The 26,535-nt window shown below is 45.9% G+C and overlaps 1 protein-coding gene across 3 annotated transcripts in view; it reads left to right on the forward strand.

The window, feature by feature from the left end:
- Nucleotides 1-26,535, forward strand: part of atp7a (ATPase copper transporting alpha) — a 73,255-nt gene that overhangs the window by 25,915 nt on the left and 20,805 nt on the right. For all 3 annotated transcript variants that reach the window (XM_033030788.1, XM_033030790.1, XM_033030789.1), the window contains exons 6-13: nt 7,368-7,531; nt 10,303-10,464; nt 12,020-12,096; nt 13,886-14,108; nt 16,389-16,622; nt 21,672-21,763; nt 21,861-21,988; nt 23,335-23,489. In XM_033030788.1, the coding sequence (XP_032886679.1) occupies nt 7,368-7,531; nt 10,303-10,464; nt 12,020-12,096; nt 13,886-14,108; nt 16,389-16,622; nt 21,672-21,763; nt 21,861-21,988; nt 23,335-23,489 (1,235 nt within the window). The remainder of the gene's footprint in view (nt 1-7,367; nt 7,532-10,302; nt 10,465-12,019; nt 12,097-13,885; nt 14,109-16,388; nt 16,623-21,671; nt 21,764-21,860; nt 21,989-23,334; nt 23,490-26,535) is intronic.

Consider the following 26,535-nt stretch of genomic DNA (forward strand, 5'->3'; position numbering starts at 1 on the left):
TTTGAGACGTTGCCACAAGTCATTTGAGACGTTGATGCCCAGAAATTTCAAGCTAGTAAACGGGCAGCACGGTGGCGCAGCGGTAGAGTTGCTGCCTTACAGCGCCAGAGACCCGGGTTCGATCCTGACTACCGGTGCTGTCTGTATGGAGTTTGTCCGTTCTCTCTGTGATCACGTGGGTTTTCTCCGGGTGCTCCAGTGTCCTCCTACATTCCAGAGACATGTGGGTGTGCAGGCAAATTGACTTCTGTAAATTGCCAGCAGTGTGTAGGATGTGAAACTGCGATAACAGAGCTAGTGTACTAGAGATCATTGATCGGTGTGGACTCAGTGGGCCGAAAGGCTGCATCACTAAAACAAAACTAAGTCTCTCCACAGCTGACCCAAAGAAAACTGGCGCTTGGTCTCCCAACTTCCCCTTTCTAACGTCAGCGGTTTAGTCCTGTGGATTTGTTGATGACGAGCAAGAGCATGTTGTTGTGCAAGTTCTATTTCTCCTCTGGGCCCTGGCTCAACATCATCATCTGTGATTCGGCCAACAGCAGTGGTGTCGTTGGCAAATTTATAGATGGCATTGGAGCTGTGCATAGCCACAAACTCCAGCCACAAACTACACTGCAAGGGCCAGGAAGCGAGCGGGTAAGATCATCTCTGACCCCTCTCACACTGGCTACAAACTCTTTGAATCACTTCCCTCTGGAAGGCGACTCCGGGCTGTCAAAGCTGCCACAGCCAGACATAAAAAATGCTTTTTTCCACAAGTAGTAGCTCTACTCAATAACCAAAAATCTGTAGCCTCCTTTTGCTCTGGTATTTTATTTAATTCTCATGTTTAATCGATAATGTTTTATTGTTAATGTTTAATGTTTTATGTGTCATTCCTAACTGTCACTGTAAGTCATGTTGTCACTTGCGGGCGGAGCACCAAGGCAAATTCCTTGTATGTGAATACTTGGCCAATAAACTTATTCATTCATTGTTTTGAACCAGTTTAGTTTAGAGATGCAGCGTGGAAACAGGCCCTTTGGTCCACCGAGTCTGCGCCGACTAATGATCGCCATACACAAGCACTATCCTACACAATAGGGACAATTTGCAATTAACCTACAAACCTGTACGGCTTTGTAGTGTGGGAAGAAACCAGAGCACCCAGAGAAAGGCCATGGGGAGAATGTACAAACTCCATACGGACAGTACTTGTAGTAAGTGTAGTGGCCATTTGGCTTATCTCAGTATGTAATAATCTGCCACTACAGTAAGGATGGAACGCAGGTCTCTGATGCTGTAAGGCAGCAACTCTCTCGCATCCACCGTGTCGCCCCATTATGCCAGGTCTTTAGCACTCATCCAGATGCACCTTCTGGGTCGCAATCCTATCTTGCAGCTCCTAACATTTTTTAGCATCACTTACAATATGATCCATATGCTGAGTTTACCACATGCTGAGAGAATGGAGCAGCTGGGCTTGTACACTCTGGAGTTTAGAAGGATGAGAGGATCTTATTGAAATATATAAGATTGTTAAGGGTTTGGACACGCTAGAGGCAGGAAACATGTTCCCGATGTTGGGAGAGTCCAGAACCAGGGGCCTCAGTTTATAAGGAGTAAGCCATTTAGAACGGAGATGAGGAAACACTTTTTCTCACAGAGAGTGGTGAGTCTGTGGAATTCTCTGCCTCAGAGGGCAGTGGAGGCGGGTTCTCTGGATGCTTTCAAGAGAGCTAGATAGGGCTCTTAAGGATAGCGGAGTCAGGGGATATGGGGAGAAGGGCAGGAACGGGGTACTGATTAGGGATGATCAGCCATGATCACATTGAATGGCAGTGCTGGCTCAAAGGGCTGAATGGCCTACTCCTGCACCTATTGTCTATTGTCTATTATCCCAAACAATGTCACAAACGTTTCTTTCTTGCATATTAGGTTCTCCATGTGTGATGCATTTTGTATTTAAAACAGAACATTTTAGTTTACGTTGCTGATCACTGGAGTGTGCACCAACCCAGTGCATGAGTGATAGTCTACTTGAAGACCTATTCCCAGTGTTTACCACCATTTGTCCCCGTTAATTCCCAATGCAGCTCAGTGTCTAATTGCATTCGATATCAATCAAGTGAAGCTACATGGTATATTCTGCCACATTCAGCTGCTTTATGTAAGTTGTAAACCTTAATTGATCATAAGACATGGGAGCAGCACTAGGCCATTTGGCCGATCGAGTCTGCTCTGCCATTCGATCATGGCTATTCTATTTCCCCCCCTCAACCCCATTCTCCTGCCTTCTCCCCATAATCTTTGACACCTTTGCTAATCAAGGAACTATCAATTTCTGCTTTAAAAATACCCAATGACTTGTCCTCCACAGCCGCCGGTGGCAATGAATTCCGCAGATTCTCCACCCTCTGGCTAAATAAATTCCTCCTCATCTCCATTTTAAAGTAGGCCCTTGTATTCTGAGGCTGTGCCCTCTAGTCATAGACTCTCCCACCAGTGGAAACATCCTCTCCACATCCACTCAATCTAGGCCTTATTATAAAGTTATGTGTAGAACATATCTGGGCATTTGCAACAATAAGGACACAGAAAAGTTAACATTGTTGTGCGGAAGGAAATAACTTTTTTAATTTCAGATATGAGCTGACCTGTACTAGGTATAATTGCTAGTTTCAACTAATGTGCATTGTTTTTTTAATAGAAAAACTGCATGGCATGTCTGATGCAATCTTTGCCAAGATCACGTCTTCTCTCACCCACTCTGCACCTCATGCACTTATTCTTGCACTTCTGTTTTTATTAATACTACAGTTAGTACAGTTTATCTCTTTGTCCCATGTAATTCTAGGCCATTCTTTCCCATTTTGTAACTTGCTTTGGGTAAAAATGACATCCATCAGCCACTTTTGTTCGTTTCCTGAAACCTGTAACCAAATTTAGTTTAGTTTAGAGATACAGCGCAGAAACAGACCCTTCGGCCCACAGAGTCCGCGCCGGCCAGCAATCCCCGCGCTCTAACGCTTTCCTATACACGCTCGGGACAATGTACAATTTTACCAAGCTAATTAACCTACAAACTTGTACGTCTTTAGACTGTGGGAGTAATCCGGAGAAAACCCACGCAGGTCACAGGGAGTACGTACGTACAAGCGCCGTACAGACAGCTCCCGTAGTCTGGATCAAACCCGGGTCTCTAGTGCTGTAAGGCAGCAACTCTACCGCTGCACCACCGTGCCGCCCAGATGTCCTGGTCTTTTATTGTACTTTCCTCTTTGATTTTACAAAACTCGGATCTATTTTCCTCTGCAGATGCTGCCTGACCTGCTGAGTATATTCAGCAGTTTGTTTATTCCACCAGATTCTGACATCTGAAGTATTTTGTGTCTCCTTTTGGGCACTGTGCCTTCCTTCCCAATCTGACCAGAACCAATCCATTTGACCATTTTATTCAATATAATTCTGATTTAATTCTGCTGTAGTACAACTCGAATAAAAGGAGAAAGGAACGTTTTGTGACTTTATGTGGGGTTATTGGATCCAATAATCACCCAAATTGCATTTGGGTTTCCTTTGAGCCACTTGATTAAATTATAGCCTCATTAGCCATCTTTGATCATTCTTTCTATTTCTATTAGTGTTGTAAACATCTGAGATGATTTTGTAGATTTAATTTGGAACTGATGGATTAACGCACGGTTTTAATTTATAAAGGAACTATTGTAAGAACTTTTATAATGTGATTTGTAGCCTATCGAAAGCTTTGTTAATTTTTCTCGTGTTAAGCATTGCCGTCAATGTATACATCTGCTTAATAGAGTATTTTATCGGCAACCTTAATTTCTTTAATCAATGTGACTGGGTAATGCTGGCACAGTGGTGGAGTTGCTGCTTTAGAGTGCCAGAGACCCAGGTTTGATCCTGACTACGGGTGCTGTCGGTACAGAGTTTGCCTGTTCTCCCTGTGGCCGCGTGGGTTTTCTCCGGGCGTTCCGGTTTCCTCTCACACTCCAAAACATACAGATTTGTCGGTGAATTGGCTTGATGTAAATTGCCCCAAGTGTGCAGGATACGAAAATGCAATAACATAGAACTAGTGTACGGGTGATCATTGGTTGGCGTGGACTCAGTGGGCCGAAGGGCCTCTTTCTACACTGTATCACTAATGTAAATTGTGTGTGGGAGACCTGAGGTATGGGTTGTGCAGAATGGTTCAAGAGCTTGGACCTAATGGGAAGAAGCTGTTCTTAAACCTGGTGACACTTCTCACACTCCTCTACCTTCTTCCCGACAGTAGCAGCGAGATGAGAGCTTGGTCATGGTGGTGTGTGCCCGTGATTGTATTAGCTGCCTTTTTTTGAGACAGCGCTTCCTGTAAATCTCTTACATAGAAACATAGACAACAGGTGCAGGAGTAGGCCATTCGGCCCTTCGAGCCAGCACCACCATTCAATATGATCATGGTTGATCATCCACAATCAGTACCCCGATCCTGCCTTCTCCCCATATCCCTTGATTCCATTAGCCCAAAGAGCTTGGTGGGGAGGTCTGTACCTGCGATGGAGCAGGCGATGTCACCACTTTCTGCACATTGTCGAGGACCCTTAAAAATTATCATTGCTTCTGGCCATAGTTTATCATTGCTTCGGCAGCGAATGGCATGTTGGCCTTTATAACAAGAGGAGTATAGGAGCAAAGAGGTCCTTCTGCAGTTTTACGGAGCCCTAGTGAGACCACACTTGTGTGCAGTTTTGTTCCTGTAATTTGAGGAAGGACATACTTGCTATTGAGGGAGTGCAGCGTAGGTTCACAAGGTTAATTCCCGGGATGGCGGGACTGTCATATGCTGAGAGAATGGAGCGGCTGGGCTTGTACACTCTGGAGTCTAGAAGGATGAGAGGAGATCTTATTGAAACATATAAGATTGTTACGGGTTTGGACACGCTAGAGGCAGGAAACATGTTCCCGATGTTGGGGGAGTCCAGAACCAGGGGCCACAGTTTAAGAATAAGAGGTAAGCCATTTAGAACGGAGACAAGGAAACACTTTTTCTCACAGAGAATGGTGAGTCTGTGGAATTCTCTGCCTCAGAGGGCAGTGGACGCGGGTTCTCTGGATACTTTCAAGAGAGAGCTAGATAGGGCTCTTAAAGATAGCGAAGTCAGGGGATATGGGGAGAAGGCAGGAATGGGGGTACTGATTGGGGATGATCAGCCATGATCAAATAGAATGGCGGTGCTGGCTCGAAGGGCCGAATGGCCTACTCCTGCACCTATTGTCTATTGTCTATTGTCATATTTTCAGAGGTATGCTGGAAAGGAGGGAAGAAGTAGAAAAAACATCACTCCAAACGTCGGAAGTAGGCCCGACCCGAAACGTCACCTATCCATTTATCCCCAGAGATGCTGCCTGACCCGCTGAGTTACTCCAGCATTTTGTGTCTATGGTATAAACCAGCATCTGCCGTTCATTTTTATTACTCCAAATGTAACAATTGAATTATTTCACCTCCAAGGGAGGCAGATACACTTGTCACATATAAGTACTGAAACAGTGGATAGACACATAAAGCTGGAGTAACTCAGCGGGACAGGCGGCAAACCCATCCAGCTGAGTTACTCCAGCATTTTGTGTCTATCTTTGGTTTAAACCAGCATCAGCAGTTCCTTCCAGCACAGTACTGAAACAGGACCTGATGCACCATAAAATGCAAGCCTATAGACCAAGACTTGGGACGTGAAATTTCCCAAAGTAAATGCTCCGATTGCCATTGGACAAATGATATATTTCTATGTTGCTAACTTCTATGATTTGTAGGTCTGGCATCAAGTTACCAAACTCAAATTCGAAAGAAGGGCCCCGACCTGAAACATCACCTATCCATGTCCTCCAACGATGCTGCCTGAGCCGCAGAGTTACTCCAGCACTTTGTGTTTTAGACTTTACTTTTGAGAGACAGTGTGGAAACAGGCCTTCGGCCTATTGAGCCCATGCTGACCAATGATCACGTCCGTATACTTGCACTAGGGTTGCCAACTGTCCCGTATTAGCCGGGACATCCCGATTTTTGGGCTAAATTGGTTTGTGCCGTACGGGACCACCCTTGTCCCGTATTTGACTGCTACTACTCGGGTTGAGGGGACTGTCGGGTCGGAGCGCTGCGTCTGGCCCCGTCTCACCCGACGTAGTGCAGCCCATGGAGTGCAGCAGCAGCTCCTCGCCAGTGGCCCCGTCGGTCGGCAGCCCGGCCAGCCGTCCGACCTTTGGACCTTTGCTTACCGCCAACACCACCACCACCCCTCCTTCTCATGGCCGATCATCGGGCCAGAACTCCTCATCCGGCCTACCGGCTGGGCTTTGTGTGCAGTCCAGCACCCGGGCCAACTCATCATTCACCCAGTCATGGCCGAGTCGGTCAACGAATTGCCGTCGGGAATTTGTATTTTGACCTTTTGTCCCTTATTTGGGAGTGAGAAAGTTGGCCACCCAAACTAGAACTGCTCTACACACATGGGACAATTTACAATTTTACTGAAGTCAATTAACCTACAAACCTTTACATCTTTGGAGTGTGGGAGAAAATCAGAGCACCCGAAGAAAACCCATGTGGTCACGGGGAGAACGTACAAACTCCGTACAGACAGCACCCATGGTCAGGATTGAACCCGGGTCTCTGGCGCTGTGAGGCAGTAACTCTACTGCTGCGCCACTGTGCTGTCCGTGTTCTTCGCTGGATTCCAGCATCTGCAGATCGCCGTGTCTCTAAACACAAACTCTGTTTCTTAACCTCTTGCATCTTTCTTGAATGCCTCTGTTTTGAATGTCCTTGTATTAGATCCATGTTGATGGTAGTCTTATTCACTTTGATGGCCAAAAGAACAAATCCATTGCAGAAACAACGAACTGCAGATGCTGTTTATTATTATAAAGGCACAAATTGCTGGAGTAAAAGCCCTGTCCCACGGTACGAGTTCATTCCAAGAGCTCTCCCAAGATTTAAAAAAATAAAACGCGTGTTAAGCACGGAGAATGAACGTAGCGGGTTCGTCGCAGCTCGGGGACGTCTCTTAGCGCTAATGACAGGTATTCGGGAAGACTCGCTAACGGCAGGTAAGCTCGGGAAGACTCGTGAAGATTTTTCAACATATTGAAAAATGTCCACGAGAGCCCCGAGTACCGACGAATGGCCATTACTGTAAATCTCTGAGTTCGAATCAGGGCAAACTCGGGAGAGCTCTTGGAATGAACTCGTACTGTGGGACAGGGCTATAACTCAGCGGGTCAGGCAACATCTCTGGAGAACACGAGCGCTCTTGACTGAATGGGAAAAATGCATCATTATTGACTGACACTAAACTTGCACTCTTGTTCTTGACAAGGTATATATTCTGTGCTGGTCGCTCTCATGGCTGGGAAAGCGGAAGTGAGGTACAACCCAGCTATCTTAAAACCCCCAGACATCGCCGAGTTAATAAAGGAGTTGGGGTTTGGTGCTACTGTGCTGGAGGACAGCGATGGATCAAGTGGTCATTTGGAACTGATTGTGAGTATTCACTTCCAATATTATCGCTGAATTGTTTTGTTTTTAGCGAGTGAGAAAGCGAGCCCAAGGTTCTATGGTATAACACTTGAATGCTGTCAGCCTTGCGATGTTGCATCTTGACAAGTGTTTCACTTCATGGGCATGGACCTTGGTAAAGTATTGGATCGAAGGGAACTGTTGCATACTGTGTCACTTGGGCGGCACAGTGGCAAAGCTGCTAGAGCTGCTGCCTCACACTGCCAGAGACTCGGGTTCGATCCTGATCCAAAAGAATAAGGGGTCAGCCATTCAGGGCTGAGATGAGGAAAACCTTTTCACCCTGAGAGATGTGAATCTGTGGAATTCTCTGCCACAGAAGGCAGTGGAGGCCAATTCACTGGATGTTTTCAAGAGAGAGTTAGATTTATCTCTTCGAGATAGCTGTGTCAGGGGATATGGGGAGAAGACAGGAACGGGGTACTGATTGTGGATGATCAACTATGATCACATTGAATGGCGGTCTGGCCCGAGGGCCGAATGGCCTACTCCTGCACCTATTGTCTATTGTCTATTGTCTAAGTACTTTTGCAACTTTGTCGGCACCACATGCGTGGCGACTCTTTGCTCACTTTGTGTATTGTACGCAGAAAAAATGCATTTCCCTAGGTACATGTGACAATAAAGTATCTTGAATCATTGAACAAGTTGTATTTTAGTTGTATGTGGTGTTGGGGGTGTCGGCAATGACTTGGTGAGAAGCAGGGAGATGAGATTTCAACCTAAGCCTCCCCCACCCCCCCCCCCTTCAGATTCCGACACAAAAAGATCAGGGGCGGCCAGGGTGGCGCAGCGGTAGAGTTGTGGCCTGACAGTGAATGCAGCACCAGAGACCCGGGTTCCATCCCGACTATGGGTGCCGCCTGTACGGAGTTTGAACGTTCTCCCCGTGACCTGGGTGGGTTTTTCTGGGTGCTCCGGTTTCCTCCCACACTCCAAAGACGTACAGGTTTGTAGATTAATTGGCTCGGTAAATGTAAAAATTGTCCCGAGTGGGTGGAGGATGGTGTTAGTGTGCGGGGATCGCAGGTCACATTGGTACAATTGCAATTGATTTCCCAACAGTACTGTGTCACCTAGGATAGGAAGGATGTCGTTAAGCTGAAAAGCGATTCTCGATCAGGTTATTGGCACGGAGGAGGTTAGTTGATCAGGAGAGGCTGGTTAGGTTGGGGATATTTTTCCCTGGAATGCAGGAGTGTGAGCGTAGATCGTGAACGGCATAGATGAGGTGAATGACCACAATCCTGTTTCCAGGGGAGGATAGAGGGCGTAGATTTAAAGTGGGAATGTAAACTAAGAAGCAACATTTTGACAGGTATGTGAATGAACTGTCTGAGGATGTGGTAGAAGCTAGTACAATTCCAATCTCTTTAACGACATTTTAACAGATATGTGAATATGAAAGATTTAGAGGGATATGGGCCTGGCTCAGGCAAATGTGACTGGCACAGGACACATCTTGGTCGGCATGGATGAATGGGGCTGAAGGGCCTTCTCCGTGCTGTATCACTCTCATAATTCTACTAATTGCTTCATTTTTTCTTTTGAATGATAGCACAAGAGTTTGCTCGAAGTAAAAGCTTCCTACATTTCTCTGTCCACCATGTATCCTTTATAGACCATTATAGACTCTATAATTAAACTCCAGAAAAGAGCTATTAGAATAATACATAAAGCTCTTACCGTGAAACTACAAATCCATTATTCATAAAGTCCGGTACCTTAATTGGATATTGTGCATGGAAAGACATTAGAAATACTTTTCCGAGTTAGGAATAAAAGCCTTTCTGTTAGTATTCAAAACAATTTTAAATTAAGAGAAGGACATTATAATTTAAGAGGGTTGTGTATTTGTGAAACATGTAAAGTGAGAACCAATGTAAAATATAGATGTGTCTCAGTTTTGGGAGTCAAATTATGGAACGGGCTTAGTGATGAGTTGAAATTTTGTCGCTCTCTGCTGAGTTTCAAAAAAGCCTTAAAATGTAAAATAATTAAGGATTATAATGTAAAGTGATTAAAATGTAAAATAAGTAAGGATTACAATTTAGAGTAAATTTTTTTTTTTTCATTCCTTTGTTATGCTGATATTCTGGGTTATTTTATGGATAGCCAAAAATAAGCTTTGTGGCTTCAGCCTATTCCTTTATCGGTCATTGATTATGTGAACGTTGTGTGAAATGGATACAGTGTTGGTTCAGATTCGCACAGATTGTAATGTTTTGTTCTTTTTAATGTATGACCGAAATAAACTATTCATTCATTCATATCCTGCCCACCTCCCTGATAACGTGTGGATGCAGAACACAGTGGGTTGTTGACTGACTGATGGATACATTGATATTTAGTTTATTGTCACTTGCACCAAGGTAGAGTGAGAAGCTTTTAGTTGCGTGCTATCCAGTCAGTGGGAAGACAATACATGATTACAACCAAGCTGTACAGCTGCAGGATAAAGGGAAGATAGACACAAAAAGCCGAGTAACTCAGCGGGGCAGGCAGCATCTCTGGAGAGAAGGAATGGGTGACGTTTCTAAGAAGGGTCTCGACCCCGAAACATCACCCAAATCTTCTCTCCAGAGATGCTGCCTGTCCCGCTGAGTTACTCCAGCCTTTTGTGTCTGCGGTTTAAACCAGCATGGGAATGGGTGCCAAGTTAGAATGCATGAGTTTGCTCTGAAGGAAACATTTCAATTTTTGTCAAGCATTTTTTTTTCAACTTTCCTACGCAGGTGCGAGGAATGACGTGTGCCTCATGTGTTCATAATATTGAATCTACACTCATGAAAACCAAAGGTATATTATATACCTCAGTAGCCCTGGCCACAAATAAAGCACATGTTAAGTTTGATCCTGAGTGCATTGGACCTCGTGACATCATTAAATGTGTAAAGGTGAATTTTTATTTTTTAATATCGTGTTTTATAAGGACAAATTGGACCTACTTAACTTCTATTTTACAGAGCAACGGGATCCCACCACTGGCCACATCTTCCCATCTCCACCCTTTTCTGCTTTCCGCAGAGACCGTTTCCTCCACAGATCCCTGGTCAACTTGTCCTTTCCCACCCAAACCACCCCCTCCCCAGGTACTTTCCCCCGCAACCGCAGGAGATGCAGGACTTGTGCCTTTACCTCCCCCCTCAACTCCATCCAAGCACCCCGACAGTCTTTCCAGGTGAGGCAGAGGTTGACTTGCACCTCCTCCAACCTCATCTACTGTATCCGTAGATACTGTTCCAGGTGCCAACTTCTCTACATCGGGAGACCAAGCGCAGGCTCGGCGATTGTTTCGCTGAACACCTCCGCTCTTAACCTACCTGATCTCCCGATGGCTTAGCACTTCAACTCCCCCTCCCATTCCCAATCTGGCCTTTCTGTCCTGGGCCTCCTCCATTGTCAGAGTGAGGCTATTTGGAGGAACAGCACCTCATATTTCGCTTGTGCAACTTACACCCCAGCAGTATGAACATTGACTTCTCTAACTTCAAGTAGCCCTTGCTTTCCCTCTCTCTCCATCCCCTCCCCCTTCCCAGTTCTCCAACCAGTCTTACTGTCTCTGACTACATTTTATCTTTGTCCCACCCACTACCCTGACATCAGTCTGAAGAAGGGTCTTGACCCGAAACGTCACCCATTCCTTCTCTCCATAGATGCTGCCTGTCCCGCTGAGTTACTCCAGCATTTTGTGTCTACCCTCTATTTTACTGCTGTGTGTTATAATTGTTATTGCTTGAGTATGCTTTGGTGTGGATTATAAAGTTCCCCATTGTACACCTTTTAGTTTTGGTCATGGGTGGGGTGTTTTATATGCACTTGAGTGAAAAGCTTTTGATCTGTTCAGACTGAAAGTTCATTGTGAAAAATAAAGCATTCAATATGCTCATTGGAAAGATAACATTTTAGCTGTTGAATTTTAGCATGTAAGTACAATATACATTAAATAATATGAAGGAAATAAATGTTTTGTATCATAGTGCCACAGAAGGCTGTGGAGGCCAAGTGAGTGGATATTTTTAAGGCAGAGATAGATAGATTCTAGATTAGTGCGGGTGTCAGGAGTTATGGGGAGAAGGCAGGAGAATGGGGTAAGGAGGGAGAGATAAATCAGCCGTGGTTCAAGTTCAAGTTCAAATTTATCCCATCAGTCTGAAGTAGGGTTTCAGCCAGAAACGTTGCCTATTTCCTTCGCACGATAGATGCTGCTGCACCCGCTGAGTTTCTCCAGCATTTTTGTCTACCTTCAAATTTATTTGTCACATGCACCATAAGGTGCAGTGAAATGTTGAGTGGTGGGGTAGACTTGATGAGCTGAATGGCCTAATTCTGCTCCTATCACTTATGACATAAACTTAAAATCAAAACTCAAGTACAAATTGTGTGAGAAGATTTTATTAAGCTGGTGAAAGCAGCAGATGGATTTCAGGAATCTTCCATTTGTTTCTGTAGGATCTAGGCTATGAGGCTTCCTTAGTCAAAAAAGATCGCACTGCGAGCCATTTGGATCATCGCGAAGAAATTGGACGGTAGGTTCCGCGTTGAAAGCTGAGATTTGGGTCATCAAAAACGATTTGTTGAATGTGCAGACTCCTGTCAATTATATTACTTGATTGGATAACACGTGGAGTTGTCGAGTTAGACAGTATGGAAACAGGCCCTTCAGCACAACTCAAGAGTCAAGTGTTTTATTCCAGATAGTATGTCCCAGATAGAACAATGACATTCTTACTTACAGCAGAATATGTAGACACAGTACACTGTAAACAATGTAATAAACGAGAGAGAAAAAATTCAGTGTGTGTGTGTGTATGGACACAGACAGACACACAGACACAGATACGCACACGCGCACACACACACACACACAGAGATACACAGACAGTTACACACACACACACACACACACACACACACACAGAGATACACAGACACAGTTACACACACACACACACACACACACACAGAGATACACAGACACAGTTACACACACACACACACATATACACCCACGCGCACACGCACACACACACACGCACACACACAAACAGACACAGATACACAGACACATATATACGAGCGCACACACACACACGTTGTCTCTCTGAGCTAGTCCTATTTGCCCATGGCCCACATCCCACTACACCACAACCTCTCCAAATGCACATTCAGCCTCACCTTCTAACTCAAGCCTTCGGGTCCTGATAATAACCGGAGTGGCGCTGTACCACGGCAGCCTCGCCAACGGTCTGTCTCGTCCTTTTCTTCTTTTGTTGTTTTAAGTCTGTTGTTAAATGTATGTTTTAGTGTGTCTTTAGTTTTGTATTATGTTGGGGGTGGGGGTGGGGGGGTCGAGTTTTTAAAATCTCTTACCTCGACGGAGATGCGACTTTTTCCGTACCGTATCTCCGTCCGCACTACGGCCTAACAATCCGGAGCTGCCGGCCTCTTGCTGGGGATCGACTTTTGGGAGCTCCAGCCGCGGAGGGGAGCCTGCGGACTTTAACATCGCGGAGCTCGCGGTCCCTTTGTCAGGGGTTGACTTCGGGAGCTCCTTTAGGAAGGAGATGAGGAGGAATTCTTTTAGTCAGAGGGTGGTGACTAAACCACGGGCTGCCCGCGGTTGGAGCTCCCGAAGTCAATCCCTGACAAAGAATTCCGCAGATTCACCACCCTCTGACTAAAAGAATTCCTCCTCATCTCCTTCCTAAAGGAACGTCCTTTAACTCTGAGGCCGTGACCTAGACTCTCCCACTTGTGTGGGAAACATCCACTCTATCCAAGCCTTTCACTCTTCTGTACGTTTCAGTGAAGTCTCCCTTCGATCATCCAAACTCCAGCGAGTCAAGTCAAGTTTATTCGTCACATACACATACGAGATGTGCAGTGAAATGAAAAGTGGCAATGCTCGCGAATTATGCAAAAAAACAAACAGACTACAAACAGAATGGAACAGAATCGCATATTCGCGTATTACATATTTGTGGGAGGGAAGAAAAGGGAAAAAAACAGCAATTTAAAAAAGACACCACACAACAGTAGAGTAGTTACAGTAAAGTTAGTCCCTGGAGAGATAGGAGTTTACAGTCCTAATGGCCTCTGGGAAGAAACTCCTTCTCATCCTCTCCGTTCTCACAGCATGGCAACGGAGGCGTTAGCAGCTGGAACAGTCCGTTGCTGGGGTGGAAGGGGTCTCCCATGATCTTGTTGGCTCTGGACTTGCCCCTACTGATGTCCAGGCCCAGTGCCGTCAAACGCTCAGCAGACCGCGACACGTGCTGGTAAATAACAGATTTTCACTGTGACCTTTGCCCACAGGTGGAGGAGATCCTTCCTGATCAGTCTATTTTTTTGTGCTCCTGTGATGATCATGATGGTATACATGATAATCGCAGACCATGCCTTCTACAAGACCCACCAGAACGGCTCGACCACTGACGAGCTGGAGGAACATCACTCCTCGATGTTTCTGGAGCGGCAGCTTCTTCCAGGGCTCTCCATCATGAATTTGCTGTCCTTCATTCTCTGTGTTCCAGTCCAGGTATGCTATGTTGGCACCAGCATCTTAGTTGGCCACACGGCACTAGTAGAACTGCAAACGGCTCGATTGCAATCATGTCTTGTCTTTCTGCTGACTGGAGGGCACGCAACAAAAGCTTTTCACCGTACCTCGGTACATGTGACAATAAACCAACCTAAAACTGAAAGTTGCTGCCATACCGCGCCAGAGAGCCGGATTCGACCCTGACTGCGGGCGCTGTCTGTACGGAGTTTGCACGTTCTCTCTGTGACCGCCTGGGTTTTCTCTGGGTGCTCTGGTTTCCTCCCACACTCTAAAGACGTACAGGTTTGTAGGTTAATTGGCTTTGGTAAAAATTTGGTAAGCTGTCCCCAGTGTGTGGGATAGTGCTAGTGTACGGGGATCACTAGTCATTGTGGGCCGAAGGGCCTGTTTCCGTGCTGTATCCGTAAACTGAAATGCAAATGCTGGTTTACATAAAAGACACAAAGTGCTGGAGTAACTCGGCGGGTCAGGCAGCATCTCCGGAGGATATAGACAGGTGGTTTTTCGAGTCTGATGAATTTCTGATACGGAGTTTTGAAGAAGGTTCCCAACACAAAATGCCGTCTGTTCATGTTAACCAGAGATGGTTTTCAAGAGAGTTCAAGAGACATATATTATCACATGCACCAATTGGTACAGTGGGATTTGAATTACCATACAGCCATATGAGTAAAAAGAACACAACACACGATAGAATTTGACATGAACATTCCCCACAGCAGAATCAACGTTTCCCACTGTGAGGGAAGGCAATAAAGTTCAGCCATCTTCCTCTTTGTTCAACCGTGGTCGGGGGTCTTTGAGCCCTCCGCAGTCGCCGCTACGGGCGGCCCAATGTTTCAGGCCCTCTCGCCTGGGATGATCGGAGCTCCAACGTCGGAACGGAGAACACTCTCAGCGGCTTGGAGTTTCCGAATCGGGCCACTTCCTACCGGAGACCACGGCTCCCGAAGTCCACAGGCCGAGCTGGATGGAGCTCCAACACTGGTGACCCCCGGCAAAGGATCCCAGGACTCCACGATGTTGAAGTCAGCGCCGCCCGTGACTGGAAGCTCTACAAACCACAGCTCCACAGTGTTAAAGCAGCAGGCCCAACACTCCGGAGCTCAACACGGCGATCCCCGGTAAGGCATCGCCTGCTAGGCGATGGAACCCAGTGTTGTGCCGCTGCTGAAGCTCTGGCCGGTCTCCGGCAGGAAAGGCCGTGCCAATCCAGGTGGTAGGCCGCGAGGAGGGGGCGAAGATGCGACTCGGAGAAAAGAAGCATCCTCGACCAGGTAGCGAATGAGAAAACGGTTCCCCCCTTTCCCCCACCCCCACACCCCCACATAAAAAAGACTAAGAAACCTCCAAAAACATACTTTTAACACAACTAAAAATAACAAAAAGGGTGAAATGACAGACAAACTGATGGACGAGGCTGCCACGCGTGGCGCCACCCAATGTTGTCAATTCCAGCGATACTACCTGATTCCCTGAGTTACTCCAGCACTTTGTGTCTTTTTTCACGCTCGGTCAGGGTGGGTGTCGGGTTATGGGGAGAAGGCGGGGGAATGGGGTTGAGATGGAAAGATTGAATGGCATAGTATACGTGATGGGCCAAATGGCCAAATTCTGCTCATATAACTTGTGAACCCATGACATGGATGCGCTGAATCTATTTTTTACTCTTTCCCACTATGCAACCATGGACAAGGACCCTGAGCCTCACTTTTTAAAAACCTTTTGTAATTATGATTTGCATTATTAGCAGTTGCCCAGTTCAATGCTGTGTACATAATACTTTTTGCTGTTCATTTTGTGCCTGCCATGTCTAATGTTTTTTGATTCTTTGATAAACGCTTGGTTTCAGTGGGTCAGGCAGCACCTAATAACGTATCATTGTCACACTGCTGCTGTATGTGGGGCCTATCAGGTAATTGCTGACAATGTTGACTAGTTGCCACTAGTTCTACTGTTCTACTCATTAATTTTACTGGTTGTACGCCTCCTTGTCACCTTCCTCTCAGCTAACAATGAACCATTCTCTACATTTCCTTGACATCGTCTGCAGTGAGCTGTGTTTTCACACCTTACCCCTCCATATCTCTAGACACCCTCTGTCTGAAAAAGGGTCTCGACCCGAAACGTCACCCATTCCTTCTCTCCAGAGATGCTGCCTGTCCCGCTGAGTTACTCCAGCATTTTGTGTCTATCTTCAGTGTTGAATATGCCTCTGTTGTTGCAGCATTTTAATGTTGTTTTTGGTTCTTGCAGTTTGTCGGCGGTTGGTACTTCTATATCCAAGCGTACAAGGCATTGAAACACAGAACTGCCAACATGGATGTCCTGATAGTTCTCGCTACAACTGTTGCTTTCTTGTACTCTTGTGTTGTTCTGGCCATCGCCATGATGGAAAAAGCCAAAGTGAATCCAATAACCTTCTTCGATACACCTCCAATGCTGTTCGTCTTCATTGGTTTGGGGCGATGGCTTGAGCACATAGCTAAGGTGAGGAAAACTGACGGTAATTTTATTCTTTACGCATTTTACATCCTGACTTGAATGCACTGATTCTTTAAGGCGGCACAGTGGCGCAGCGGTAGGGTTGCTGCCTTGCTGCGTCAGAGACCTGGGTTCCAACCCGACCACGGATGCTGTCTGAACGGAGTCTGTACGTTCTCCCTATAACCGGTTTCCCCCCACACTCCAAAGGCATGTAGGTTAATTGGCCTTATTATATTATCCCCTGTGTGAAGAATCTCCATGGATGTCACCTTGTCGTGGTAGAGAAGCTTGTGTGGACCTGAGATCCTGAGAGCGATGCCGTCTGGAGCTATGCTCCTGGTAGGGCCACCCATGGCGGTAAGGTCGAGGGGGAGGTCTCTGACAAAGAGCAATCCAACCAAGACCTCAACGGTGGAACAGGCGGAGGACGATGGCTGACTTCAGTGGAGCGTCACAACGGCTGGGAAGGCGGATGAAGGCTGCAGCAGAAAAGGGTCTCCGGTCGTCTTGGACTCCATGCCACTGGATCCTGACCCAGATCTGTCAAGGACCGTGGGGTGGCTGTCTGTGCACCAGTCTCCCCACGTTAAACAAAGTCACGCACAGGCGTCCTCCATATAGGGAATAGGAGACACCCATGGTCAGCCATGACCAAAGGGAGCCTAAGGAAGAAGAAGAATAGAACTATTGTATGGGTGATCGCAGGTTGGGCTGAAGGGCCTGAAGAGATGTTATACCCGGTTAGTCGAGGCTTCTAAGATTGCTGGTAAATGCTCTTATCGCCATCACAGTTGCGACCAGGCAGTCTGGTATAGTCGTAAAATTGTAATACCCTCTAGTGCAGCAAATCCCTGGGCAGCCGCTGGTTATGAATTTGTGTTCTGGACCTTCTGGAAATGTGCGGAGCCAGAAATGACTTTCACTCAACCGTGAAGGTCTACACGCACGTTTCTAACACTGGAGTATTAATATTCTAGATATCTTTTATCTGTTTTTGCATATCCGACGCCTTAATGTGCAGTTTCACTTGAAAGATTAAATGAGTGCATTAGACCAAAGTTGCCAATTGTACTTGATCTGTGAAATAAATTGAAATACATTTCTTTGCATTTTTATTGCAACTCAGAATAAATTGAGAACATTTTGAGGACACAAAATTCTCCCCATAACCTCTGACACCTGTACTCAATATGGTGAGTATGGGTATCTGAGGTTATGGGGAGAAGGCAGGAGAATGGGGTTTGGGGGAGAGATACATCAGCCATGATTGAATGGCAGAGTAGGCATGTTGGGCCGAATGGCCTAATTCTACTCCTATTCCTTATGACCTGCAGATGCTGGTTTATAAAATCTGATACAAAGTGCGATAATCTTTTGGCCGTCTTTACTTATGTTTAGTAAAAAATGAGTAACTCCAGATGCTGGTTTATTTTAAAAAAGACACAAAGTGCCGGAGTAACTCAGCAGCTCAGGCAGTATCTCTGGAGAACGTGGATTGGCAATGTTTCGGGTCAGGGCCCTTCTTCAGACTGGAAATCTGTGGTTGTTTCTCACGGCACGACAGGAACGTTTAATTGTCATGTGTACCCACAAGGGAACAGTGGAATTCTGACTTGCAGCTGTGTAACAGGCCTGCAGACAGAGTACACAGTTTTAATTAGGCCCCCACCTTCAAAAAGTACAATAAGATTCTAAAACCTACGAAGAATGTGCCACGCCTTCTCACACCGCAGGATAGCAGCTGCTCATAAATATGTTCATGGCTGCACAACACACCCGGTATTCTGTGGTGCTGCTGCAAATAAAAATTCCATTGTTCTGTGTGGGACATACGACAATAAACCACTCTTGGCTCCTGACATTGTTGCAATGCAAGCTAGCCCTAAGGTTTGGTAGACACAAAATGCTGGAGTAACTCAGCGGGTCAGGCAACATCTCTGGAGAGAAGGAATGGGTGACGTTTCGGGTCGAGACCCTTCTTCAGTCTGAAGAAGGGTCTCGAGCTGAAACCTCGCCCATTCCTTCTCTCCAGAAATGCTGCCTCACTCACTGATTTACTCCAGAATTTTGTGTCTACCTTCCATCTACCAGAATCGGCAGTTCTTTCTTAAATATTTAGCCCCAAGGTTTGTTTGTTTACAGTGCATGTTCCCTTATAACTTTTGAGACTGAGCAAAATGCCGGCTCGGCTAACAATACAATTTAAAAAATATGTAAATGTTGGTATTGTCCTGATGTACAGTTACATGCCACATGCCCGGTTACTAAACACTTTAGAATGTTTGCATCAGTTCTGACTTTGTCATTGTTCTGTAGTAGGTACATATGACAATGAAACATTCAGTCAAGTCAAGAGAGTTTATTGTAATGTGTCCCAGATAGGACAATGAAATTCTTGCTTTGTGCAGCACAACAGGATATTGTAGTCATAAATACAGAACAGATCAGTGTGTCCATATACCAAAAATACATATATACACACATCAGTAAACGGATGAAATGCAATAGTTTGTTATAGTTCATAGTTTGTTTGAAGTTGTGTTTAATAGTCTGATGGCTGTGGGGAAGAAGCTGTTCCTGAACCTGGATGTTGCAGATTTCAGGCTCTTGTACCTTCTACCCGATGGCAGCAGAGAGATGAGTGTGTGGCCAGGATGCTGTGGGTCCTTGATGATGTTGGCAGCCTTTTTGAGGCAGCGACTGCGATAGATCCCCTCGATGGTAGGGAGGTCAGAGCCGATGATGGACTGGGCAGTGTTTATGACTTTTTGCAGCCTTTTCCGCTCCTGGACGCTCAGGTTGCCGAACCAAGCCATGATGCAACCGGTCAGCATGCTCTCTACTGTGCACCTGTAGAAGTTAGAGAGAGTCCTCCTTGACAAACCGACTCTCCGTAATCTTCTCAGGAAGTAGAGGCGCTGATGTCCTTTCTTTATGATTGCATCAGTGTTCTGGGACCAGAAGAGATCTTCGGAAATATGAACGCCAAGGAATTTGAAATTCTTGACCCTTTCCACCATCGACCCGTTGATATAAACGGGACTGTGGGTCCCCATCCTCCTCTTCCGAAGTCCACAATCAGTTCCTTGGTTTTGCTGGTGTTGAGAGCCAGGTTATTATGCTGGTACCATTTGGTCAATCGGTCGATCTTGCTTCTATACTCTGACTCGGCCCCATCAGTGATACATCCCACGACAGTGGTGTCGTCGACAAACTTGATGATGGAGTTCGCACTATGTCCGGCTACGCAGTCATGAGTATAGAGTGAGTACAGCAGGGGGCTGAGCCTTGAGTAAAAAACAGTCTGAGTCTTGTCTTGCCTTGAATAAAAAACAGTCTGAAGAAGTCTCCCAGCCCGAAACGTCACCTATACATGTTCTCCAGAGTGTACACTGTACACGGTGGACAGCTCGATTGTAATCATGTATTGTCTTTCCACTGACTGGATAGCACGCAACAAAAGCTTTTCACTGCATCTCAGTACACGTGACAATTAACTACACTCAAACTCGGAGAAACTGCCTGACTTGCTGAGTTACTCCACCACTTTGTGTCCTTTTTTGTAAACTATTTCCTCTCCAAGAGTAGGATGCTGAAGAAGGAGCATGTTTCGGCCGACTGCTCCTGAAGTTCCTGCAGGTTATTTGGAGTAACCTGATGACATTCTGGGTGTTTTTCCAAATGATATGTGCTGAATACTTTCATTGCCCTCCAAGAACAGACCACCCTGAGAGCAAAAGCTTGTTTCTCTTTTGATAAATTCCATATGTCTCAATATATCCATAATATTAAATGCAGACTTCAGCTGGCTCAAAACATTGTTTTCATTGTCATTGTGAACAATTTGCATAATCATGCTACTTTGCATTTTTAAACAACATTATATTTGAACAGTTGGCCCACATCCCTCTAAACCTTTCTCATCCATGTACCTGACCAAATGTCTTTTAAATGCTGTTGTATTGCCTGGCTCAACTACCTCCTCTGGTTGCTTGTTCCATATACCCACCTGTGTGGGGGGGAAAAAGTTGCCTCTCAGATTCTATTACATCTTTACCCCCTCACCGTGAGCCAAGTTCCTCTGGTTCTTGATTCTCTTACAACGGGCAAAAGACCCCATCGATTTACCCCCCCCCCCCCAATTCCCCTCAGGATTTTATGCACAAATTCATTGCAACATTCCCAATTTGAAAGACAGAATGGATGCCAGGAGGATGTTTCCACTAATGTCTAGGACCAGAGGGCATAGCCTCAGCATAAAAGGACGCACCTTTAGAAAGAAGACGAGGAGGAATTTCTTTGGTCAGAGGGTGGTGAATTTCTTTGGTCAGAGGGAGGAGCGGCCAACTGCGGGCGGTGGCAGCACTGATTTTAACATCGGGAGCCTGGGATCTCTCGCCGAGATCGCCAGTGGTGGAGCTCCATCCAGCGCGGCCTGTCGGCTTCGGAAGCCGCGGTCTCGAGTAAGGAGGCGGCCGTTCCAGGTGTCCCAAGCCGCTGAGAGGATTCTCCCGACGCCGGAGCACCATCACCCGGCGAGAACGGCCTGGAACATCGGGCCTCCGTAGCGGCGACTGCGGAGGCCTCAATAGGCCCGACTATGGGTGGACATGGGGATGGGACTGGACTTTGTGCCTTCCCTCATAATGGAAACCATTGTGGGGGGATGTTTTTTATGTTTACATTTATCTATTATTGTCATGTTTGTATTCTTTTTTATGTGCTGCATTGGCAACAAGCATTTCACTACACCAATTGGTGTAGGTGACTAATAAAGAAACCTTTGAACCTTTGAATCTGTGGAATGAATTGCCACAGACAGCTCTGGGGATCAAGTCATTTGGGCGGAAATGGACAGATTGTTGATTAGTAAGAGTGGCAGGGGTTATGGGGAGAAGGCAGGAGAATGGGGCTGAGAGGGAGAGATAGATCATCCACGATTGAAGGGCGGAGTAGATCTGGCGGGCTGGACAGCTATGACTTCAGATCTTATGAATTTGTAAATTTTTAATTGTTAGATTTTTAAATGCCACGCCATTTTTCTTATTGCAGAGCAAGACGTCAGAAGCACTTGCAAAGCTGATGTCATTGCAGGCAACTGAGGCAACTATAGTGAAGATAGACAGTAACCATTCCATTTTAAGGTGTGTATATTATCCAAAAAATAGTATCCAAAAACACACATAAAATTGCCTGTGACCCATGTGATGACTATTTTCTTTTTCCCTGCTGGGTCCTCAGTGAAGAGCATGTTGATGTGGAGTTGGTACAGCGTGGAGACATTGTCAAGGTGGTCCCTGGAGGTAAATTCCCCGTCGATGGCAAAGTGATTGAGGGGCATTCGATGGCTGATGAAGCTCTGATCACCGGTAAGGAGAACGTCTACTCTTGAGTCTGTGAATGCGGCACAATATGGATGTTTCCAAGTCTTCGACGAGTGGGGGGGGGGGGGGACGATTCATCAAAAACTCAATATAGGTTCTCTAAAAATGCCACACATAGGTTTGTGAGCTGGTGATTCCAGGAGCATTTTGTTTTCCAAAATAATCTAGTTGTCTTGAAGTTTTCAGCCAGAGCAATGAGAGAGTGTTGCCCAACATTAGCTTCCAGGGTGGGGTGGGAAAGTGCGGCTGAGCAATGTTGAAGATGCATTAGAAGATCTTAGAGATGACATGGTTCCCTTTTACTGAATTTCTACAACAACAGAATGGTTAAACACAAATTTAAACCCAATGCCAGGGATGGGTGAGGGGGGGGGGGGAAGGTATATCTCCATCTTCTCTTTTCTTATTTATTTTATTTTCTCTTGCACTTCTTTGGTGGCTTAGGGGTCTTTTTCGTGCTTCCTCTTACTCTCTTTCTTCATTCTCTTCTTTTTTCTCTCTTTTCTCTTTTTTTTAGGTTTTATCATTAAAAATGAAGCTGTACAATAATTGTATAACTGTTATGTCGATTGCCTTATCCCTGTACAATTGCTTCTAATAAAATAAATTCCAAAAAAAAACGAAGATCTTAGGGACACAGCGTGGAAACAGGCCCTTCGGCCCACCAAATCCACGTCAACCAGCGATCACCCTCGCACTAGCACCATCCTAAACACGAGGAATAATTTACAATTTTTACTTGCCAACCTACAAGCCTGTACATTTGGTATCCATGTAAAATCTGTGTAGACAACATCTACCACCCTACCCTCATCAATCATTGTTTTGGGTCGGGACCTTTCACTCTGACCCACTCATTGGTGTGAAGAAGGGTCCTGACCCGAAATGTCATCTGAACATTCCCTCCACAGATGCTGCCTGACCCACTGAGTCGTTCCAGCGCCTTGTGGTTTACCCCTTGCTCGCCTTTTTGTTGAATTCTGATAAATGAAACCTGTTTATCTGCGTTACTGATCTGCAACTTCCTAACCCAAAGGTATAATGTATTCATAAGTTCTTGGAGCAGAATTAGGCCATTCGGCCCATCAAGTCTACTCCGCCATTCAATCGTGCCTGATCTATCTTTCCGTCTCAACCCTATTCTCCTGCCTTCTCCCCGTAACCCGAGGCACCCCTCGTAGATGGTGTGTCACTGGGCCGAACTTTCACTGGAAAGATGTCGAGCGAGTCGCTGTTATGGGAAAGTTTTCAAAGAAATCTGTTGTATTTAACAAAATGCTTTTAGTACTGATGTTTCATTACAGTGTCACTTCTGCCTTGCATTGTTTTAGGTGAAGCGATGCCTGTCACTAAAAAGCTGGGCAGCAGTGTTATTGCAGGCTCTATCAATCAGCATGGGTCTTTGCTGATTGAAGCTACTCATGTTGGCTCAGAAACCACCCTCTCCCAAATCGTGAAGCTGGTTGAAGAAGCACAGACCTCCAAGGTATGACCATTGTCAATGCATTTTGCTGGTGAGCGCCTCACTGGAGACCCTTTAGAGTAAGACGCACATCCATCGAGCATCCACGCCCATGTCTTGAAACGATCTCCCTGGGATTCGAGTGTAGGAAGGAACTGCGGATGCTGGTTTACAATGCAGATAGACACAAAATGCTGGAGTAACTCAGCGGGTCAGGCAGCATCTCCGGAGAAAAGGAATAGGTGATGTTTTGGGTTGAGACCCATCTTCAGACTGTGAGTCATGGGAGAGGGGAAACTAGAGGTGTGTGAAGGTTCAAATTTGTTCTGAAGCGTTTCGTCGGTGCCGGCTGTGGTTTATTCTGAACCTTTTCAAATCTCTTGTTTCCCTTTCCCCTTTGACTCACCGTCTGAAGAAGGGTCTCAACCCGAAACGTCACCCATTCCTTTTCTCCAGAGATGCTGCCTGACCCACTGAGCTTCTCCAGCATTTTGTGCCTCAATCCGGGATTAGGTTCGTCTTTGTAACCTGGGTGAATTCTAGCCCTGTTCAGACCAGCTCGGTTTTCTATTTTGGATGGGAATGGAAAGGGAGATTCCCCTGTGGATATTTGTTCCAGTAAAATACGGTGTAAACCCAATTGAAACATGGAAAGTTCTTGATTTCCTGCTTCAAATAATTCATCCGTTGGTCTATAATGGATCAAGATGAGTATAGGAGCAGGGAGGTTCTACTGCAGTTGTACAGGGTCTTGGTGAGACCAAACCTGGAATATTGCATACAGTTTTGGTCTCCTAATCTGAGGAAGGACATTCTTGCCATAGAGGGAATACAGAGAAGGTTCACCAGACTGATTCCTGGGATGTCAGGACTTTCATATGAAGAAAGACTGGATAGACTCGGTTTGTACACACTAGAATTTAGAAGATTGAGGGGGGATCTTATAGAAACTTACAAAATTCTTAAGGGGTTGGACAGGCTAGATGCAGGAAGATTGTTCCCGATGTTGGGGAAGTCCAGAACAAGGGGTCACAGTTTAAGGATAAGGGGGAAATCTTTTAGGACCGAGATGAGGAAAATATTTTTCACACAGAGAGTGGTGAATCTCTGGAACTCTCTGCCACAGAAGGTAGTTGAGGCGAGTTAATTGGCTATATTTAAGAGGGAGTTAGATGTGGCCCTTGTGGCTAAAGGGATCAGGGGGTATGGAGAGAAGGCAGGTACAGGATACTGAGTTGGATGATCAGCCATGATCATATTGAATGGCGGTGCAGGCGCGAAGGGCCGAATGGCCTACTCCTGCACCTATTTTCTATGTTTCTAAGATAGCCAGTGTTGCCATTTTAAACATTTAATTTCCCCTCTTAATTCTAGAAAAATAGCATTGTTGGCTTTTGGGACCTTGCCAGGATTCTTATTCGTATACAAAGCCCTTAACGGGTTTGCCCCCCCCCCCCCCCCCCCCCTATATAAAAAATCTTCTAACCCACCATTCTACCTCCAGGTACTCAGGTCGGCTGACTTGGGGCTACTGACTATCCTGCGGTCTAGGTTTAAGCTCAGGGGTGACTGCTCTTTTGCGATTGCAGCACCTAGACTGTGGAACAGCATCCCTCTCCTCATCAGAACTGCCCCCTCCATCGACTCCTTTAAATCGAGGCTTAAAACCTATTTCTACTCCCTAGCCTTTTATGAGTCCCTCTGAAGGGGCGCTGTAAACAGTTTATGTATGTATTGTTAGGTCTGTGTACCACTGTATGTAGCACATTAGTACCTGCACTGATGTACAGCACTTTGGTCAACGCGAGTTGTTTTTAAATGTGCTATACAAATAAAATTGACTGACTGACTGACTGACTTCATTCCATTCATGGAAAGAAAGCACTGGGTAATAGACAAGTCAAGCTGTAATCCCTGCACACACATTGCCAACGTTCCTCTGTGTTTAGGCGGACAAGTACAATCAATGTCACATATGAACAGTATTTTCAACGGACCACATTCACGGCTCACACCTTGGATTTTATTGTGTCCTGTGTTTGTACCCACCTAGACTGAACTAGTTTAGCTTAGTCTAGAGATACAACATGGAAGCCCATCGAAGCCAAGCTGAGCATCTCTTACCCATTCACACTAGTTCCATGTTTAGCATCAGAGTTGCAGCATGGAACCAGGCCCTTCTGCTCACCTAGTCCACGCCAACCTACTCAAACTAGTTCCATGTTTAGTTTGGAGTTACAGCATGGAAACAGGCCCTTTGGCCCACCGAGTCTACGCCGACCATTGATCACCTGTTGAGACTAGCTCGTTATCCCACTTTTGCATCCACTCCCCACGCACCAGGGGCAATTTACAGAGGCAGATTAACTTACAAACCCGCACGTCTTTGGGATGTGGGAGGAAACCGGAGGACCCAGAGGAAATCCACGCGGTCACAGGGAGAAGGTGCACCCGAGGTCAGGAGTTAACCCGCTGACGCTGTCCGGTAGCAGCTCTACCAGCTGTGCCACTGTGCCGCACACACTAGTTTTTGTCGATTAGTTTAGTGAACGAGACTAGTTCAGTGCACTAGTTTCACTCCAGCTTTCTGTTCTCACCCAGCAAACAGCTAACAATGGCCCGTCTCCATCATCATTGTTACTTTTTTTGCATATCTTTCATTCATTTACTCTATATCTCTCCACACCATCGCCTATATCGCTCATTTTCCTTTCCCCTGACTTTCAGCCTGAAGAAGGGTCCCGACCCAAAACATCACCCATTCCTTCTCTCCAGAGATGCTGCCTGTCCCGCTGAGTTACTCCAGCTTTTTGTGTGCATCTTCAGTACATGGAGTCACCAGGTTTGGTGTCTATTTAAAGGCCCAGTTGTTCCTGGTGCAACGCTGCACCCTGTGTTACATGAAGACTAATCTGTGGTTTATCATTGTGTTACAACTTGATAACGTGACTTGCTGACCTTGCATAACCCTTGTTGAAGATTGAGCAACCTTTTGCTAACCACAACATTTATTGTATCTACAGGTTTAGTGCTCTAGTTCTCCACAGTAAAGTTACATGAGAATCCACAA

The sequence above is a fragment of the Amblyraja radiata genome, chromosome 12, assembly GCF_010909765.2.
Source record: "Amblyraja radiata isolate CabotCenter1 chromosome 12, sAmbRad1.1.pri, whole genome shotgun sequence".
NCBI lineage: Eukaryota > Metazoa > Chordata > Chondrichthyes > Rajiformes > Rajidae > Amblyraja > Amblyraja radiata.